General features: G+C 41.6%; 1 protein-coding gene across 1 annotated transcript; it reads right to left on the bottom strand.

Annotated features, from left to right (window-relative positions):
* Nucleotides 1-9550: 9550 nt before the first annotated feature.
* On the bottom strand, nucleotides 9551-12638 carry LOC306899760 (extracellular calcium-sensing receptor-like; the record flags this gene model as incomplete). Its single annotated transcript, XM_079466231.1, has 6 exons — nucleotides 9551-10464; nucleotides 10622-10745; nucleotides 10831-11058; nucleotides 11133-11888; nucleotides 11974-12262; nucleotides 12502-12638. The coding sequence occupies 6 exons, from the start codon at nucleotides 12636-12638 to the stop codon at nucleotides 9551-9553; spliced, it is 2448 nt and encodes an 815-aa protein (XP_079322357.1).
* Nucleotides 12639-20164: the final 7526 nt, after the last annotated feature.

Below are 20164 nucleotides of genomic sequence, written 5' to 3'. Positions count from 1 at the left end.
GTGTTATCATTGTCCTTGTGTGATGTGTCATCGAAATGGCCACCCATGTATTGATGTAAAATCCTGTGGTTATTGAGGCCAAGTGTATTTATGCTTTTTAGGAGTGAATTGACACACTGTTGTTAAAGACTAATAAACGTGTAAACGTATTGCTTTTTTTGGGACATTCAAGGCCTCTTTTATCATGTGGATTAATATCTTGAGTAAATTTGGTTGTTTTCCATGAACATAACGAGTTGTATATTTGAAAAGTCCATGAGAAGATAACAAATAACAAAGATTAAAGTAATTTTTCACAGTTACACTCAAGGTCTTTTGCCTTTGTATAGGGCAGTGTAGTTTGTCACATTCCAAAGAGTGAGAAAAAGACTAGCACTATACCCATACTTTCTGGGAATGGCAGAAACTATATAGCCTTTTTCACACATTTATTACATGAAGCAAACATTCATTGTGATGTTTCAAAATGTGTTTTTAAAGATAGTTGAGATTAAGTATAGCATGTCACACCACTTGACATGTCATGTGAGTTGCACTACGTTTTAAGTTAAAATATAAAGTAAAAGCATGTTAAATTATATTCATATTTTAATCAAAATGATATTTATATTTTGATCAAAATGATATTTATATTTTGATCAAAATGATATTTATATTTTGATCAAAATTATATTTATATTTTGATCAAAATGATATTTATATTTTGATCAAAATTATATTTATATTTTGATCAAAATTATATTCATATTTTGATCATATGTGACCCTGTCTGTGAAAACCAGGCTAAAGTTTTAAATCAAATTATGAGATTGGGAGCAGGTAGAAAACAGTAAATCATAAAGAAATTGCATCAGCTGGGTTTTCATAACCAGGGTCACATGTCTGTGATTTCAGAAACTAGAAAATAACTAATTAAACAATTATGCCTAATCAAACAGCTGGTGTCAGTTGCATCATGTGTTTATTCACAATTAAAAACTTTACATGTTTATTAGTCTAGAATAGCTTCCAGCTATGCTTTATTTGAAGGATTTCTAATTTGTGTTTTTCATGTTCTTGGAATCACATGTCAGATTTGCTCTAGGGCACATACAGGCCACTGGAGCCTTTGCGTCATCCTGTTTTCTTTGTTTCACGTTACAATGTGTGGTTTCTGTTTTGTCAATTGTCTATTTTATTTCTGGCCTTTAAAAGAGCCACGGAGTGGTGACACATTGCAACTGCAGTTGCTCATTACAGTAATTAGAATACATTAAATTCCCATGATTTCCTTTCGCTAAAATATTTTAACCTTATTTAAAAAAATCTTTACCATAATCTGAGTAAAGCGAATGTAAATGAACTAAAAGGAAACATATTCAAGGTGCCTGTGTGATTCTTTCAAACATTTTATATTTCATTTGCATGAAAAGTGGCCAAGTGAAACATTAGATTTGTTCAAAAGGACTGCAGAATTCAAATGTATATCATGATATCAATTTATTCAATTTGGTTTTCCTTTATTAAAGCTTTTGCGTAATTGTTCTTGTTTCTTAATATTTCTTAAACAAATAATTGTTATTTTGTTTAATATTTTCTTCTCCCTGAATAAACAATAACAATAACTGCAAGGTTACAAAATGCAATGTTTTTAGTAGGCCTTAGTTTGTGTTTTTCCCATCAAATGTTGTTTTTTTGTATTTTTTTATTTAAACAGGATGATGTAACATTTATGTGCAAATATACAGAATAATAAATCAAAGCTTGAGGAGAGTCGATCTCTAAACTTGTATGTAATGCAACAATCAGTGCTTTGTTTTATTATCTCTGCTGCTTTTTTGAAATTTTCTGGCTCTGTGCGATAGAATTTGTCAGTGTACTCTACACAAATTCCCTCCTCCTGTGCTGCATGCAGAAATATGGCCATTTCCATTGTTTCCATAGTCATTGTCACTGTTTACAGCTCCAACCCAAGACCAGCCGAAGTGTTTTACTATGTATGCAAGTGCTCTGCTCTGATGATAATCACTAGCAATAGGCCTGAAGAATGATGGGTATTCTTTCCAATTAATGAGACAGGGGACCTATCTGAAAAAGAAATCAGATTAACCATTGATAAAATCATCACTCTGGTAACTGTGTTAAACTTTTGCTGTCATTTAATCTTTCCACTGGGATTGTAAATGGTCCTCTTTTTCCGGACAGAATCACCGTGGCAGAACACTCTGTTTCTCCTATGACAGCATCCATGTCTGCTGCAAATTTTCTTGTCCATTCATCAAAGTTATAGTTGCACTCATAGAAGCCAACCATGAACTACATGTATCATAAACTCTATAACCAATAGATACATTGGGGAGCAGAGTTTCACTTTTGTTTATCTCATCAATAGCAAATGTCATAGTTTGAGAATTCCAAAAATCTCTTAGATACACACTGTGAAAATATGAAATACAAACTAAATGATAAAACATTTTTAAGATGTAAAATGTATTTGATTTATATCTAATTTTACAAACCTTTCAAATTTAAATCACCATAATAGTTTCTGATGTTATGAAAGTGATATTATAAAACAAATATATACATATGCAGTAATGTATACAAAATCTTTGTTTACAATACATTTTCTACTGTAATATTTTTCAAATTTGATTTCTATGTTACAAACCTGGAGCACAACAAAGAAATATTGGAATAAATTATATAAAAATAAATCGCTGACTGGTCATGTGGGATTTCTTTATGATAAATGTAAGGATCGTGTTTTTCCAATAGTTTTATAGATTGTTTTTTGTTTGCCTATAGCATCTTATTGAGCGCTTGGTACCGGAAATAGTATATGACCTTACAAATATGGTGGCGCGTTATGTCAGGCTTACCAAGCGGATAGCAATGACCTCATAGGGCAGGACATGTGCAAGATTGTGTCAGGTTTTTAGGGTTGCAGTGCATATTATTTCAGCGTTTCAAACCAGCTTTATGTTTCTGTTTTCATCCCAGCTAAATCTGTATGGCTTTGGCACTAACATCAACACAGAAGTTTTTTGGGAATGTAAGCTGCTTGTTGAACATGGAAAAGTTAGTTATATAACTCCTGTTTGTATATAGTGGCCATGGCTGCCATTTGTCTGGGTGAATGTAGGACAGTGCCATCGAAAATATGAATCTGCATAAAACTTTTGAACAGAGTATAAACTGTTCAGAATTATTTAACAAATACTATTTTAGACTATTTTAAAGTGAGATGGATATATTGAAATTTAGCGCTTGGCATAAGCAAGTCAGGTTGGCTAGAGAGGAGCAGAGAGCAGGCTTTCATGTATGAGCGCTTTACCACCATCGCGCCAAATCATTCTTGTTGCTTAATTGTTCCGCTCCGTGCCGATCTGGGCCAGCCAGTATGTAAATGTTTCCTTTTCCACCACGGTGCTGATAAAGGCAATCTTAACTGTAACCACCGTTCCAGGCCGAGATTAGAACGGTTCAGCACAATGGTGGAAAAGCACTCTATGTTTGCCCTATATTATTTTTAGTCTCGCATATAAATATAAATAGTTCCATTTCTGTCGGTCTCTCGATATTATGTCGAGACGACAGTATGGGCTTGGATCTCCAAAATGTATCACCTTTGATTGTAAATTCAAAAGGTCAAGGAACGTGGTGAATAGCATCCACATGCCAGTCTCCGCCCCGTACATATGAGTTTGATAGGAAGATTCATTCATCCATTCATTTGTTTCTTCGGAATTTTGCCAGGCTACATGTTGATTTGTCTCTGATAAATAAAGAATTTCAATTCTACTGGATAAATGGCTTGTGCAGCGAATCTGCCCTGTGTTTCAGAGTGGATTTTCCTGTGGGCACTCTGGCAGCGGGTCACTTTGTCTAAAATAGCTTTTAATCTCTCTTTACAATTGTGCGCTGTCTTCGCTTTGCTGGTTGCCGCCACTTGTAGGGGTCAACCAAGGCTCTCTGCTACGGGGTCAGGCCGCCTGTACCCTGCATGCCATGGCCATCCTGCTGGTCCATCAGGCCAAGGCTTGAAAAAAACTTCACAACGGGAACAATTGGGTCTTATGCAGGAACTCCATGCCACTAACTTTGCAAAGCAATGAAGGTCACGGCGTGCTCTCTGGGTCGCACAATGTCCACTTTGGTGGTCTAGGACAAACATCTGTGGCCTGTGCAAATAAGAGATGCCGAGAAAGTTCACTTTAATGCTAAGCCCAGGTATCCACTCACCCCAGAACCACCCCTGGCAATAATGAATGTATCCTCAATACCAATAATATACACTTAAAAGGTATTGCAGTATGCATGCCGAATGCATTTACATTTACATTTAGTCATTTAGCAGACGCTTTTATCCAAAGCGACTTACAGATGAGGAAACATTGGAAGCAATTATAACAACATAGGCAACAAAATACATAAGTGCATCAAACTAGTCCATTAAAGCCTAGCACAGTATAAAAAGCTAAGAATAGTGAGGTTAGTAAGTGTTTTTTTTTTTTTTTTTTTTTTTTTTTTTTTTAGAAGGAAAGGGAAGAGAATTAGGAAAAATCAATCAGCGACGTGTTGACGGAAGAGATGCGTTTTTAGGCGTTTTTTAAAGATGGCAACCGAGTCTGCTGATCTTGTAGCAGCTGGTAGATCGTTCCACCAATGTGGAACAGATCCAGAGAAGGTACGGGAGAGTGACTTTTTTCCTTTTTGGGATGGTACCACTAGTCGTTGTTCCTTTGCAGACCGCAGCGATCTGGCAGGAACATAGATCTGCATTAGCGAGTGGAGATACGATGGTGCAGATCCGGTGTTGGTCTTGTAGGCCAGGAGCAAAGCTTTGAACTCTATGCGGGCGGCAACAGGGAGCCAGTGTAACCTGATGAAGAGCGGAGTTACATGCGCTCTCTTCGGTTCATTGAAGACCACTCTTGCCGCCGCATTCTGGATTATCTGGAGAGGTTTGATTGTGCAAGCAGGAAGTCCAGCCAGAAGCGCATTGCAATAATCCAGTTTGGACAGGACAAGAGCCTGGACTAGGACTTGCGTAGAGTGCTCCGATAGGAAAGGTCTAATTTTCCTAATGTTGTAGAGGATGAATCTACAGGACCGGGTGGTGCTGGCAACATGACTTGTGAGGTTAAGCCGATCATCGATTACCACTCCCAGGTTTCTGGCTGTGCTGGACGGTGTAATCGTTGATGAGCCTAGTTGAATGGTAAGGTTGTGGTGAATCTTTGGGTTGGCCGGGATCACAAGCAGTTCCGTTTTTGCAAGGTTTAGCTGCAGATGATGATCCTTCATCCAAAGCGAGATGTCACTCAGGCATGCCGCGATGCGAGCAGCGACCGTCGGATCGTCCGGTTGAAATGACAAGTAGAGTTGTGTGTCGTCGGCATAGCAGTGATAGGAGAAGCCATGCTTCTGAATGACCGAGCCGAGGGATGTCATGTAAATGGAGAAGAGTAGCGGTCCAAGCACTGAGCCCTGTGGCACCCCTGTGTTGAGCTGTTGGGACGCGGAGACCTCATCTCTCCAGGATACTCTGAATGACCTACCCGAGAGGTAGGACTCAAACCATTGCAACGCCATTCCAGAGACACCCATAGCACTGAGGGAAGCCAGGAGGATGTGATGATTGACAGTGTCAAAGGCAGCAGACAGATCCAGTAGGATGAGCACAGATGACATGGATGCTGCTTTTGCCAGTCTCAGGGCTTCGATGACGGAGAGCAGTGCAGTCTCTGTGGAATGACCGGTCTTGAACCCAGACTGATTGCTGTCCAGGAGGTTGTTTTGCATGAGAAAGGAGGAGAGCTGATTGAACACAACTCGCTCCAGGGCTTTGGCGATGAAGGGAAGAAGGGAGACAGGCCTGTAGTTTTCTAGAAGTGCAGGGTCCAGGGTGGGTTTCTTTAGAAGCGGTGTGATGCGGGCCTCTTTGAACGCTGTGGGAAATGTCCCAGTGGTGAGCGAGGAGTTGATGATGTGGGTCAGAGCAGGCACAACCGTTGGAGAGATGGCCTGTAGGAGATGGGTGGGGATGGGATCCAGTGGGCAGGTGGTAGGGTGGTTGGAGCCAATGACCTTTGAGACATCAGCTTCAGACAGAGTTGAAAAGGCAGGGAGCACACACGTGTCAGGGATGTGGGCGGGTTCGACAGATGGTGGCGTAGAGAACTGGCTGCTGATGGCAGTAGTTTTCTTTACGAAGAACGATGCAAAATCAGCAGCTGTTAACTCCGATGAAGGTGCAGGAGCAGGCGGACAGAGGAGAGCAGAGAAGGTTTTGAAGAGCGTTCGAGAGTCCGGAGAGTTGATGATCCTCGAGTGGTAGTAATCTGTTTTTGCAGAGGTGACATCTACAGAGAAAGAAGAGAGAAGAGATTGGTAGAGAGAGAGGTCAGCAGGGTCCTTTGACTTGCGCCATTTTCTCTCAGCTGACCGGAGGCTGGCGCGATGCTCACGCAGGACATCCGATAACCAGGGAGCCGACGGGGATGGACGGGCTGGTCCAGATGCAAGGGGGCATAGGTTGTCCAAGCAGGATGAAAGCGTGGAACACAGGGTGTCTGTGGCATTGTCTGTATCTAAAAGAGAGAGCTCATCAGAGGGGGGGAGTGCAGAGAAGACAGCAGAGGAAAAACAGGAGGGAGGGAGAGACCGCAGGTTGCGCCGGAAGGTGACCATCGGTAAGACATCTGCGATATCCGGAGCAGTGAGGTCGAGGTCAAGGGTGACGAAGAAGTGATCAGACGTGTGCAGCGGGGTGACCTGAGAGTGATGAGTGGAGCAGTACCTTGTGAAGATCAGATCTAGATGGTTTCCAGACTTGTGGGTTGCTGATGTGGAAACCTGCTCGAGGAGAAATGATGCGGTCAGGTTGACGAAGTCAGCGGCCTGTGGCTTTCCAATGTGGATGTTGAAGTCACCTAGTACCACCAGGGGAGTACCATCCTCAGGGAAGGATGAAAGAAGCACATCCAGCTCCTCCAAGAAATGTCCAAGCTGACCTGGGGGACGATATAGAACTACAAAATGACTTTTAACAGGGTGGGTGATAGTAACAGCATGAAACTCGAAGGAGGTGTTGTCACACATGGGTGTTAGCTGATTGAATTTCCAGTCTTTGGGGATGAGTAGACCGGTGCCTCCACCCCTTCCTGTGATGCGCGGGCTGTGGGAGAAAGTGTGGTTATGGGAGAGGGCAGCGGGAGTGGCAGAGTCCTCTGGTTTGATCCACGTTTCTGTAAGTGCTACAATGGAAAGACCAGAATGTTTAACAAAAGCTGTAATGAAATCAGCTTTGTTCACAGCAGATTGGCAGTTCCCCTGTTGAATGGTCAGCCATATCTCAATAGAAATTGTAGCATCCATTCATGAGCACAAAGACTATATTTGTGAAATAATTGAGATAATATTGTAAATGAGGTGTAGTTTCAGTTACAGCTGATGTGTACAGATTAGGTTTTGTCCACACAACCTATTGTGGGCCTACCGGTAACTATTCTCATCTTCTCAAACCGTTCCAAACTCATAGTATGTTGAAATGAGTATGCCCTATGTATATTTGGATGACATACTACATTGTTGCATCATGTGTTTAATATTGTATAGTGTTTTTGTATTCACAGTGAAACAAGTTAACATGTTTACGACTCCTTTATAGCTTCCAGTTATGCTTTAATTAAAGAATTTATCATTTGGGTTGTTCATGTTTTTGGAGACACCTTTCAAATTAGCTTGAGGGCAGACACAAGCCACTAGAGCCTCACATCATCCTTTTTTTCAGTTTGCAACATGTTGTTTGTGTTGCTTTGTTTTTCATTAGCTTGAAAAAAAACTCTTTATTCCTCCATATTTTTAGCCGTTTGAAGAGCTAAGAAGTGGTGAAAAGTGCATAAATGTATAAGTGTAATGGCAAGAACACTGAGTCTCGATTATACTGGCCTAAACCATTTCATGATATACTTCCTGGAATTGTGGCATTGAAAGCCATTAACACTGTCATGATCCTGCCTCTCCTTGTCTTGGTTTTCGAGTCTTGTGGAAGGATCATGTCAGTCCCATGTGTTTTGTGTGGAGAAAGAGCATTGTTTTGGTTTATCACGCCATGCTCTCTCTCTGGTGTCGCGTCCTTTAGCCCCGCCCCCTTGTTTCCCTGTTAGCGGCCCATTAGTGTTAGTCTTGTCACCAGCCCTGGTCCATCTTTCCCTTAGTGTTTCATTCCCCTCACCTGCCTCGTGCAATCCTCCTGTTAGCTTTCCTTTGGTGTTTCATTCATGTCACCTGCCGCCACTCTCCCTTTGTGATCAGTCCTCGTCAGTGTTTCCCTTTATCTAGTCTCAGTTTCCCTCTGTCTCTTATCGGTTCATTGTCATTATATGTTATCATCATCCCTGTTGAAGTCACCTTGTTGGATTGTACCTATTCGTGTATATCTCGTTCCTGTTCTAAGTTTGTGGATTTTGTTGGTTTATTTTTCTAAGGACTTCGTTTGTTTTGTCCCCCTTGTGTGAAGTTTTAGTTTTCATTTGTGTCTTGGTTTTTGTTAATGTTTTTCCCCATCGTGGGTCTTTTGTTTCAATAAAGTTTTGTTATATCAAGTCTGCCTGCGCTTTGGTTCTGTCCATAACCGTGACAAACACAACTAATGTTTTCCCCAGAACACAAGAGATTCGGAAGACAAAAGTGATCCCAAACGCTGTGTGACGTAATATACAGGACAACTCAGTGAACGAAAACTATATGAAACTCAAGAATAAGAACACATTTTTGTTGCCTTTTTTGAGGGTGTGCCTATACGCCAGAAAGTGAAAAAATGACTAGTACCCATCACTTATATGAATGACAGAAACTCTGAATGTAATGTTAACAATTCATTTTGAATCATTTCAAGTTTCATGCTAATGTAACTTCAAATGTTTAGCTTTGTTTATGTTTTAAATTATCTAAACTATTAGATACTTTTTTTAAATGAAAATAACTTATTAAAATATAGCTGCAAGCAGCAATTACTGGATACACATGTCATGAATGTTCATGAGTTTATGAAAATCAGACTTAAAATCATTGGTAAAATTACGGTGCACAGGAAGTATGTTATGATGTTATTAAGTAAGTTTAGAATATGACAAGTTTTTCATTATTTAGAATTTTTCATGTTCTAAGCAATTGAACAAATTGCGCTAGCTCTTGAACCCCCGGGGGGGAACTGGCTTAAAACATCAAAGGTTCCCGTAGAATATGGTCATGACGAACCATCCCAAGTTTCATAGCAATTAGTCATTGTGTTCATGAAATTCTGCATTTTACGACAAATTTCCAGAAGGGTGGTGCCCAAAATGGCCAACTAACGAACACTTGAGAAAAAGACAATGTAAGACAAAAAAATTATTTCAGTTCTTGATCAAGTCTATAGGCTTACTCTGACATTAGTGTTTGAACAGCTACCGTCAATAATATAAAATGGAAACTACAATGTTTGTACATACACAATTATCATTTTTATTAATCATTTCCCAGAAAACACTGCTAAGTTAAAATTAAAATGTTAATTTATTTCTCAGTAGGAATTAGTTTGTGTTTTTCCCATTAAATGTTGCTTTGTATTTTGTTCAGCCTTAAACAGGATGATGTAACATTTAGGTGCAAATATACAGAATAATAAACCAAAGCTTGAGGCCAAAATGGCAAATGTCTCCACAGCTACAGTAAATTTTCCAGGAGAACTGACATAAGCTGGAATAAATGTGATCCATACAGCACAGAATATGAGCATACTGAATGTGATGAATTTAGCTTCGTTGAAGTTATCAGGCAACTTACGGCCCAGAAAAGCCAGAATGAAGCACAAGAGAGCCAGTAGACCAATATAACCCAGTACAGAAGAAAAACCTATAGTTGATCCCAGACTGCACTCAAGAATGATCTTCTCTTTATAATATTTCATATTTTTATAGGGAAAAGGAGGAGATATTGTTAGCCAAAGCACACAGATAAGAACCTGTATAAGTGTAAAGGCAAGAACACTGAGTCTCTGTTGAAGAGGCCCAAACCATTTCATGACATTACTTCCTGGAAGTGTGGCCTTAAAGGCCATTAACACAACTATTGTTTTTCCCAGAACACAAGAGATACAGAGGACAAAAGTGATCCCAAACGCTGTGTGACGTAACATACAGGACCACTCAGTGGGGCGACCAATAAAAGTAAGTGAACAGAGAAAACACAGAGTCAATGAGAAGAGCAGCAGGAAGCTCAGCTCTGAGTTGTTGGCTTTTACTATGGGGGTGTCCTTCTTACTGTAAAATAGAACTGTGACCAGTACAGTTATTACTACACCAAACAGTGAGAAAAAGATCAGCACTATACCCATAACTTCTGTGAATGACAGAAACTCTACAGTCTTTAACACACATTTATTGTTCTCAGCATTAGACCAGTATTCCCCTGGACACTGCATGCAGTTATTTGAATCTGGAAAGAAAGTGGTCACTATAGTTAGAGACATATAGTAAATTATATTAATTATGAACTCCTTTGATAAGCAACTGCATCCTAAATAGTAGAAGGAGAACACAAAAAGAGCAACTAGCCAGTTTTCTTTGAATCTTTGATTTGGGCTGAAGTTTACCTGTCTCATTACTGATTTCTCCATCCGCACATGGAATACAGTCATAACAGCAGACAGGTCTTCCTTTCTGTACAGCCTTCCTAGTGCCTGGAGGACAACTCTCACTGCACACAGACCTTGGCTTCTAGATCCAAAATAATAATAAAAATATCTATTAAAATGTAATACCCCAACCCCTAGTTTTAATAAAACCCTGTAGTGTCATTTACCTGCAGCTGACCTCCAGCCCAGATGATGTTTTCAGTGTTGAGCACAAAGCGCTGGTCAGGGGGCAGTGAGGCATCATAGTAACCGACTGCTTTAAACTGAATTGATCCATCAGAGTCCTGCTGCCAGTTCACTACTTCATACTGGGCTACTACACCACCAGTTCTGTCAAACCACACACGATCTCCAAATTTTGCAGTAAAATTGACATTTCTTAGAGATTCAACCACCTAGTGAAAAGACATTTCATGATTTTGACATACAGAAATAGGGTTACCCTCTTGCTCTCATTTTGTGTTTTTACCTGCTGTGGTTGTAATGTCAGGTCTTTCTCACATCCTTCCCTTTCTTTGCACTTGAGCACACTGTGTAGTGCATGCGCCACAGCATAAACTGCTTTGTAGACATTACTCGCATATCTTTGTTCAGGCACATCTTCATTGTATTTTTTCAGTACAAGTAAATCCTGATATCTGCTGCAACTTAATGCATTTTGGGATGTATTTTCATCCTCTTGTGAGCATGGAACAGCTGTATTCCAGAATGCTTTAACTACGTAATCTGAAAATCCTTCAATATCAAGTTTTCTTACTGCAAAACCAAGCGATCCTCCAAGGACACGAAAACTGTTTGGGGTGATTAAACTCTTAGCTGTTATCCATGCCTCCACACCAATCATTTGGAGGCCTGTAATATTTTGAATACTTAACTGCTCAAATAGATTGACCATCTCAACACGTGAAAGAAATGCAACAATCACTTTTGCAGTGCTTTGTTTTATCACATTTACCACTTTTTGAAGTTTTTCAGGCTCTGTGCGATAAAATTTCACAGAGTACTCTACACAAATCCCCTCCTCTTGTGCTGTATTCAGAAATATGGCCATTCCGTTGTTTCCATAGTCATTGTCACTGTTCACAGCTCCAACCCAAGACCAGCCGAAGTGTTTTACTATGTATGCAAGTGCTCTGCTCTGATGATAATCACTAGCAATTGTTCTGAAGAATGATGGGTATTCTTTCCTATCACTTAGACATTCACAGGTAGCTGAATGACTTATCTAAAGAAAGAAAAAGTTAAAAAAATAGTAAAAAAAGTAATTTGTCTGTTAATTGTGTCAAGCTTTTGCTGTTTTTCCTGCTTACCACTGGGATTTTAAAAGGTCCTGTTGTTCTGGAGAGAATCACTGTGGCAGAAGACTCTGTTTCTCCTATGATTGCATGTATTGGAGTCTGTCCATTGCATTTGTCTTCTGCGGCAAATTCTTGTCCATTCATCACTGCCATAGTTGCACTCATAGAAGACAGTCTTGAACCACAAGTATCATAGATTCTATAGCCAATAGAAACATTTGGGAGCAGACTTTCACTTCTGTTGATCTCTTCAACAGTAAAAGTCAAAGTTTGAGCCATCCGTAAATCTCTTAGATTCACACTGTGAAAACAATAACTTAGTAAGCAAAATACAAAGAGATTAAACATGTTTACAATGTATAAAATATATTAGATTTTTACTTAAATTGTACACAATTCCTAATGGTATGATAATGATAATAATAAAAAACATGAATGTGTTATCTAGTGTATTTTTTTATTTAAAAAATAATAAAACGTAGTAGTATCAAAGACATTATCTGCAGTAGTGTTTCTCAAATTGGTTTTAAGTTAACAAACCTGGAGCATGACAGAGGCTGAGGTCTTTGTCTAAACTCAAATGAAGGTAATGTTTCTATACTTCGGACTGAAAAAAGTCCTCCAATAGTTATGTCTCCATCCTTGAATAGCAGTGGATATTTAGGGTTCTCCATCATTCGACAACCAGTGTTTTCCACCTTTGCGTAACAGTAATGGATAAGAAGTGTGCAAAGAAAGATAAGCATCCCGACATTGAACTCAGCTGTGCTTGCTGAATGCATCTGACCTGAAATAATAAATGTCTCTTTATAGACATATGTTATATGGATGAACGATTATAGTAATGATGACATCATAGGGCAGGGCATGGGCAAGATTGCCACATGTTTTTCATGTCGCTGTGCCACATTTTCTTGTAAAAATTGGTTTTGTATCAGTGCTTGAAGTGCAGAAAAAAATTCTGGTACTCTCTTGTGCACCATTGACATTAGAAATTTCTACAATGAAGAATAGAATAGAATGCCTTTATTGCCATTGTAGGCTATATTTAGCATACAATGGAATTAGCGCACTGCCATGACTGGTGTTAGAACATGTAACAAACATGTAACCATAGACAATAAGACTATAGACTATTACAAATATATGTACAACAGTTTTTAATTTGAAATGGAATCGGAAACAGTAGTGATTAAGTAAGTGTATTCCACACAGATATATACTGTATATATTATTACAAACATTCCATGTCAACTTTTTATTTTTTTATTTTTACAAAAGCGAGAGTTATTTAAAAATAATATATGAAATTCCACAGATGAATAGTTATTAAGTAATCAATTAATTTGAAGAGGGAGGTTAACATATCAATATTACCTGAAATTTGAAGCCATATTAGAGGGACAAAAGAAATTTGCAAGCATCATAATTTTATTTTTACTTAGAGATCGGTATATTTATTGGTAAATCTGTTCATTTAAGAAATCCTTGATGCATTTTATGCCAATGGTGAAAGCTCAAAAATGAGGAAAGGGCACATGCAGGCACATGCATGCCTTTAACTCCAGAACAGGTAGAAATACCTTAATGTCCTTTTAAATTCTTGTAACTGACAGACTTTGTTTAATGTTCAAATATGAGATAGACAAGAGCGTGTTTTTCAGTAGCTGTTTTTACTAGCCAACCCCGTAGCCCGGGACTGACAGACCAGAACAATCAACTGTCGATCACATCCTGTAACATCCCCTTTTACAACAAGAAGCAAAGAATTCCCTCTAAAGAACCAAATATGACAATATATCAGGGGCGTGTCCTCCGAGGAGGCAAGGGAGGCAGTGCCTCCCCCTCGAAAATAATCGAATGAGAATATTATTAACAGTTCAGAAATAAAATAGGACAGCGGATATAACGTATTGAGCTAAGTATGAGATAAATCAGCGTGTACAACAGTGTGAAACAGCGACCCCGCTCGAAAGAATGCCAAAGGGGGGCAGAGTTTCTCTTGCCTCCTCTAAGCTCATTGACTTTACATATACCCGCTAAAGCGTGCCGTGAGTTTAAGTGGGGGTAATTGAAAAGAATGGAGAAAAGTCACGTCAGACGAGGCAATGCCTCCAATGGGCTATGATTGGATTAACTCATCAGCGAGATCCCGCCTTCCTGCTTGTCTTCGTCATACGTTTTAAACTGAGGGCGCTAAATTAGATTGAACGTTAATTAAATTGTTTTATTAGTTGTATTAATCGGAGTTTAGGATTCGTGTCGGAGATGGCGGAGGCAGAGGAGTTATCGATTGTTGACAGAATATTACGTGGTTCAGATTTGTTCAAAAACTTTTGCTTGTGATCAGGCTTGCTCAGGATAGCAGCAAGGCTAAAGTAAGTCACATCTATTTGATTTGATCTCTTAAATGCTTTGAGTATTTCTGGGACTGCTAATAATTAAATTGATGGTATTGGTAATGATGTTATTCTTATATAGGAAATCCCAAATGTTCCAGAAAAAGATGAAGGTGGTGTTGATGTACCTTTTCCCAAAGCAGGGAAAATAAAAAACTAAAAAAATCTGAAGTACATACTGTAATGAACTTGTAGTAATTAAAATGAATTTTTCACACATAAACACTGAAATGACACTGGTTTTCTGACAAACGCACTTGTTAATAGTGCAGAGATGAACAAAAATGACATGGGTAGAAATCTGCCTCCTCATTTTTTAAGTCCACAGCACACACTGCAATATATATATATATATATATGTATATATGTATAGATAAACTTAAGTCACATAACAACTAATGCAACTGCAATAAACTGGAACTGTGACTGAGTGTTAAGTCCTAGTGAGATAACAGCTTTTTTCCATAAAAACATCACAACTCATTCCTACAAATTAAGTCTCTTAGGTGGCCTGGACAATCTGCCAGCCCTGGTGTATGCATGGCATTCTGAGATTTTGACAGTGCCAGGTGTAGCCTGTGGCATGGGCTTAATAAGAGTTACATCAGCAGCCAAGGGGGCCTCTGCAACACTCCCTTCTAGTGTATGAGGCAACTCTGGTTCTGTACTGTCCACTGCCTGTGTGGATGTCGACTCTGCCACTCTTAGGTGTACTCTGTTGCGTCTATATATTGATCCACCCACGTTTACAAGATAAGATCGTGGTGCCACTTTTTGAAGGCAGGTGCCTACCCTTCAGCAAGCTGGGTTTTCCCCTGGAAGGGGCTTCATAAGAATCTCTCCTATGTCCAGCTCCGGCAAATCACAAGCGGACCTGTCATAACAGGATTTTGCCAACTGCTTTCGGGGGTGAAGACGCTCCACAACCCGGTCACAACACATGGCTCCAAAAGCTTGTTTGTCACTGGAAGAGACGTTTTCAGTCGTCTTGACATTAACCTTTGGGCAGGGCTGCTGTCCATGTATTCCGTTGGAGTGTTTCTACAATGAAGGATTGCTTTCCAAGTGTCTGTTCTTTTAAAATTTTTACAGCTGACTCTGCCTTTCCATTCGATTTGGGATATCGTGGTGAAGAAGTGAAATGCTCAAATTCCCAGCTGGAGGCAAAGCGAGGGCCATCAAACTGAGGGCCATTATCCGTGATTACTCTGTCCGGCTGACCATGTCGAGCAAACTGAGCCATGCAACGCCTGATAACTGTCTCTGCCAATAGATCAGGTAGCAGTTCAATCTCCCAAAAATCTGAGAAGTAGTCCACAAGTAGAAGATAATCTTTTTGCCGGTGACTGAACAAGTCCATGCTGACAATTTGCCATGGCCTAATGGGAATGTCATAAGATAACATTGTTTCTTTCTGCTGGTTATGTGCAAATTCATTGCAAGTAGAGCAGTTACTCACAAAGTCCTTGATTTCTGCTTGCATGCATGGCCAGTACAATGTCTCATGGGCTTGACGATAGCACACATCACCTCCAATGTGGCTTGAATGAATCCGCTTGAGCATCTCTTGACGCAATGACTTGGTGATCATGACTTTCTGTCCTCTGTATAAGATACCATCTTGCGCACTAATTTAATCTCGATAAGGCCAGAATTCTCAGATGATGAGTGGTGTCTTATCTTTCGCTTCAGGCCAGCCAAGAAAAACAGTGATTTAAAGGGCCTGTAGTGCATCATTCCTTTCAGTGTATTCTCTGATTCTTTTTAGCCACTGGTCTGTCATGTTGAGATACTCTGCTTGGTTAATGTGTTGTACATCGTCCAACTCGTTCTGGAGATGACATATGGCATGTCGTTGGTAGACTGCTTCCTTTCCTGGCCATCAACAGCTGCTATGCTTAGCATGTCACTGATATACATTTTAGCCCCTGGCTTGTAGACAACCTTGAGACTGTAGTTTTGAAGTGTCATGAGCATGCTTTGAAGCCGCTTTGGTGCAACGAGAAGTAGTTTGCTGAATATAGAGATCAGGGGTTTGTGGTCAGTCTCGGCGGTAACCAACTTTCGTCCGTACAAGTAATGGTGAAATCTTTGACAAGCGAAGACGATGCTGAGACACTCTTTCTCGATTTGTGCGTAATTTTGTTCAGTTGGAGTCAGGGCTATTGAAGCAAAGGCGACAGGCTGTCCTTCTTTCATTAAATAGTACCCGAGACCACTTTGGCTAAAGTCGCTTTGTATTGTGATGGGCTTAGTGACATCATAGTAGTGCAGCACAGGCATTGATGTGACCAGGGGTTTGAGCTCACGTTTGGGTAGCCAGTGCCAAATAGTGTCTTTGTCATGCAAGCGTCGCAGTGGCTCACAAACAGAAGACAAATGGGACATAAATTTGGCTATTTGTACACCTTTCGCGTCCATAGGGTTGGGCATGTCCATGATAGCCCTCACTTTCTCTGGGTCGGGCCTTAAGCCGGTGGATGAAAGGATATGACCATGGAACTTCACTTTGCTGACCCTAAATTGCAATTTCTTTAGGCTAAGGCGCAGCTTGACTTCTCTACAACATTCATCAGGGCCAGACGTTTGCGATCATGATCATTTTCTGCTTGCTGGTCTGTGTCAACACAGCCAACGACAAGAATGTCGTCAGCGATGGGCTCAATCCCTGTCAGGCCCGCTAACAGTTCATGCTGTTTCCGTTGATACACCTCAGGTGCCACAGAGACACCAAATGGGAGCTTTAGCCACCATTTTCTGCCCCATGGGGTCCAGAATGTGGTCATGAAGCTACTCTCTTCATCCAGCTTGCACTGCAAAAATGCATTTTTGGCATCAACCAATGTGAACATTCTTGCTTTAGGCAGTTTGTACAACACATCCTCTAGAGTTGGCATTATATATCAGAGCGTATCAGAGCTTTGTTGAGGAACTTTGGGTCCAAACAAATCCTCAGCTTGTCCGCCTTTTTAACTATTACCATGTTGCTGATCCAGACAGTTGGTTCTGTAACATCTGTGATATGACCTTCTGCCTGATACACGTCCAGTTGGGCTTTGACATCTGCTTTCATAGCGATTGGAACATTCCGGGGGACACACTGTACTGGTACAACGCTGGTATCCAGTTCAAAATGGACCTCGCCAGGCAAAGACTCCACAGGCAGGTTGAACACATCACTGTACTTCCCGATTAGCTGTTCCTTAGTTAGAGGCTCAGACCTCTCTTGTTACATTTTGAGCACATCATCTGGGATTGTGAATTGCATCAGGTTTAGCTGTTCACAAGTTGACCCTGAGAGGAGTGGACTCTGACTTGTCTCTACTATTTCAAATGACAGTTGGTATTTTACTCCATTGATGACGCATTCGGTATCAAAAACACCCATAGAGACTCGCCTGAAATAATTTTATGTTACTGGGGCAAAGCGTATTTAGTGTCACCTTAACTTTGTCTTTGTAGCTCATCACATTGCATGTTGCCCCTGAATCCAACTGCCAACGAAGTGGCTTGCCATGTAACCGCAGAGTAACAAACCATTTATTTCCTTTTGTGTTCACTGTGCTATTAGACTCAACAATGTAAATGTCATCATCACTGTAACCAGACAGCTGCATTTTGGAATCTTCAACGCAGTGCAGTTTCCCCTTTGTAGCTCTGTTGTTGCTTTTAAGGCACACTTTAGCAAAGTGATTATCCGTTCCACAGAGTCTGCATGTTTTCCCATATGCTGGACAGTGCTCCCTGCCTCTTGAGTGCACATTACCGCAGTATTTACATGTGTGACTGGTGTCTGAAATTCGCGGTGAATTACTCTGCTTCCGCTGATTATGTCTGAATGGTTTCCTAGCAACAGCGTGGACCGTTTCGGCTCGAGACATGTACGCTGCATCCATTGCTCTCATGTGCAAGGCAGTCTGTTCAGCTGTGCGACACATCTCAATGGCTGTGAGCAGCGTTCGTTTTTTTCACTTAACAGTCTGCGTCTGGTGCCCTCATTTGTGATACCCAGAACAATTTTGTCACGAAGCATTTAATCTTTCAACCCTCCATAGTCACAAGTTGCCGCTTTTTCTCTCAATCTAGTCACAAAGTTGTCTATGGATTCCCCTTCTTCCTGCTTACAGCAGCCAAACACATACCTCTCCTAAATGACGTTGCTGGCGGGCTTGAAGTATCCTCCCAATGCGTCCAGAATTGCTTCAAGGTCGACTTGTTGCATCGGTGTGAGATTCAAATTGTGGCGATAAACATGTCTGCATTCCGACCCCATTACACTTCTCAATGTGGCAGCCTGGACCTCTGCCGTTTTATCAGCCAGGCCTGTGATGAGCGCTGTGGTGAGGAAGGCAGGTCGAGAGCAGTGACGTGTGATTGATAAGTGCAATCAGCTGTACGCACAACGGTTCCGCATCATTCTCGGCGGAGACCGGGAGCTTAAAAGGAAGACCGGCAGGACTGTTGACGAGAGAGGACGTGTTTGTTTTATGGCCGGCAGTCGACCGTGAGGTGGCTGTCGGTCTTTACTTCTGTGTTTATTGTTTGCTTATGTTTAATTAAAGTTTTATTATTTGAATGTCCGCCGGTTCCCACCTCCTTCCTTCCCGTCTACAAACTTTATTACACTGGTGCCGAAACCCGGGAGGAAGGAGGGGCATGCTGTCGAAGAGCTTTCGCTGCCGAGGGGCATCGCGGTGCCGAGGAGTTCGGGCAGCGCGGACAAGGGACGTCCGCCAGCAGGCTGCCCTAGGTGGTAGTGCTGTAGGAAGATGAATTGGCTGGGATCGAGAGCCCGCTGCCGTGCTCCTGGGCCGAGGTGGGTTGACCACCGTCCAAGGGAGTGGAGAAGTCGCCGCCGTTCGCCAGAGGCCGAAGCCTGCTGCCGTCTGCATTAAAGGGTAGGAGCAGGGAACGGGGGACTTGCGGCCAGCTGCCCGAGCAGGAGGGGTCATCGCCAACCGCCAGGAGGCGGAGGAGGATCGGGCCATCCTCCCGACGTCCAGCACCACCGCATAGCACCGCAAGGAAGAGCCTCTCGGCTAGGCTGAGGACCGAGAGACAGCGTGTCGGGGAACCGGACATTTTTTTTTTCTTTTTCCTCTCTCCCCTCTCTCGTCCCTGTCGCTCCGGGGGCTCCCGTCTCCGTTCTCTTGTCTCGTCGGTGCATACCCCCAGGCGTTGCCTACTCCGAGAGGGCGGGAGTAGGTACAGTCTCGGTGGTGCCCCCAGCCTGTAAGGGGTGATGGGGGTATGTGGTGAGGAAGGCGGGACGAGAGCCGTGACGCGGGGCCGGTGGCGTGAGTGATAAGTGCAATCAGCTGTACGCGCACCGTTTCCGCATCATTCACGGAGGAGACCGGGAGCTTAAAAGGACGACCGGCAGGACTGTTGACGAGAGAGGACAGGGCCCGAACATGTGTGAATTTTTTTTTTTAATGGCCGGCAGTCGAACGTGAGGTGGCTGTCGGTCTTTACTTCCGTGTTTATTGTTTGTTTATGTTTAATTAAAGTTTTATTATTTGAATGTCCGCCGGTTCCCGCCTCCTTCCTTCCCGTCTACAAACTTTATTACAAGCGCATTATCCTCAAATTCTGCTCTGAATAAGTCCCAGTTAGCACTCCAGGCTCCGTTCATGTTCATGGGTGAAGGTGGAGGTATGTGAGCAGCTACGGCGCTAGACTGGCGAGATGTGGCCGCAGCATTATCAGCGTCCATAGTCTAGTGAATAGTCCAAATCGGCTGCTACAGTTTAAGGCGAACAAGCTAGGCATCTTCTGACACCATGTTTAATGTTCAAATATGA

This window comes from Barbatula barbatula (assembly GCF_947034865.1).
Source record: "Barbatula barbatula genome assembly, chromosome: 10".
Taxonomy (NCBI): Eukaryota; Metazoa; Chordata; class Actinopteri; order Cypriniformes; family Nemacheilidae; genus Barbatula; species Barbatula barbatula.
The sequence above is the reverse complement of the archived record's forward strand: the minus strand, read 5'-3'. Positions and strand labels throughout refer to the sequence as shown.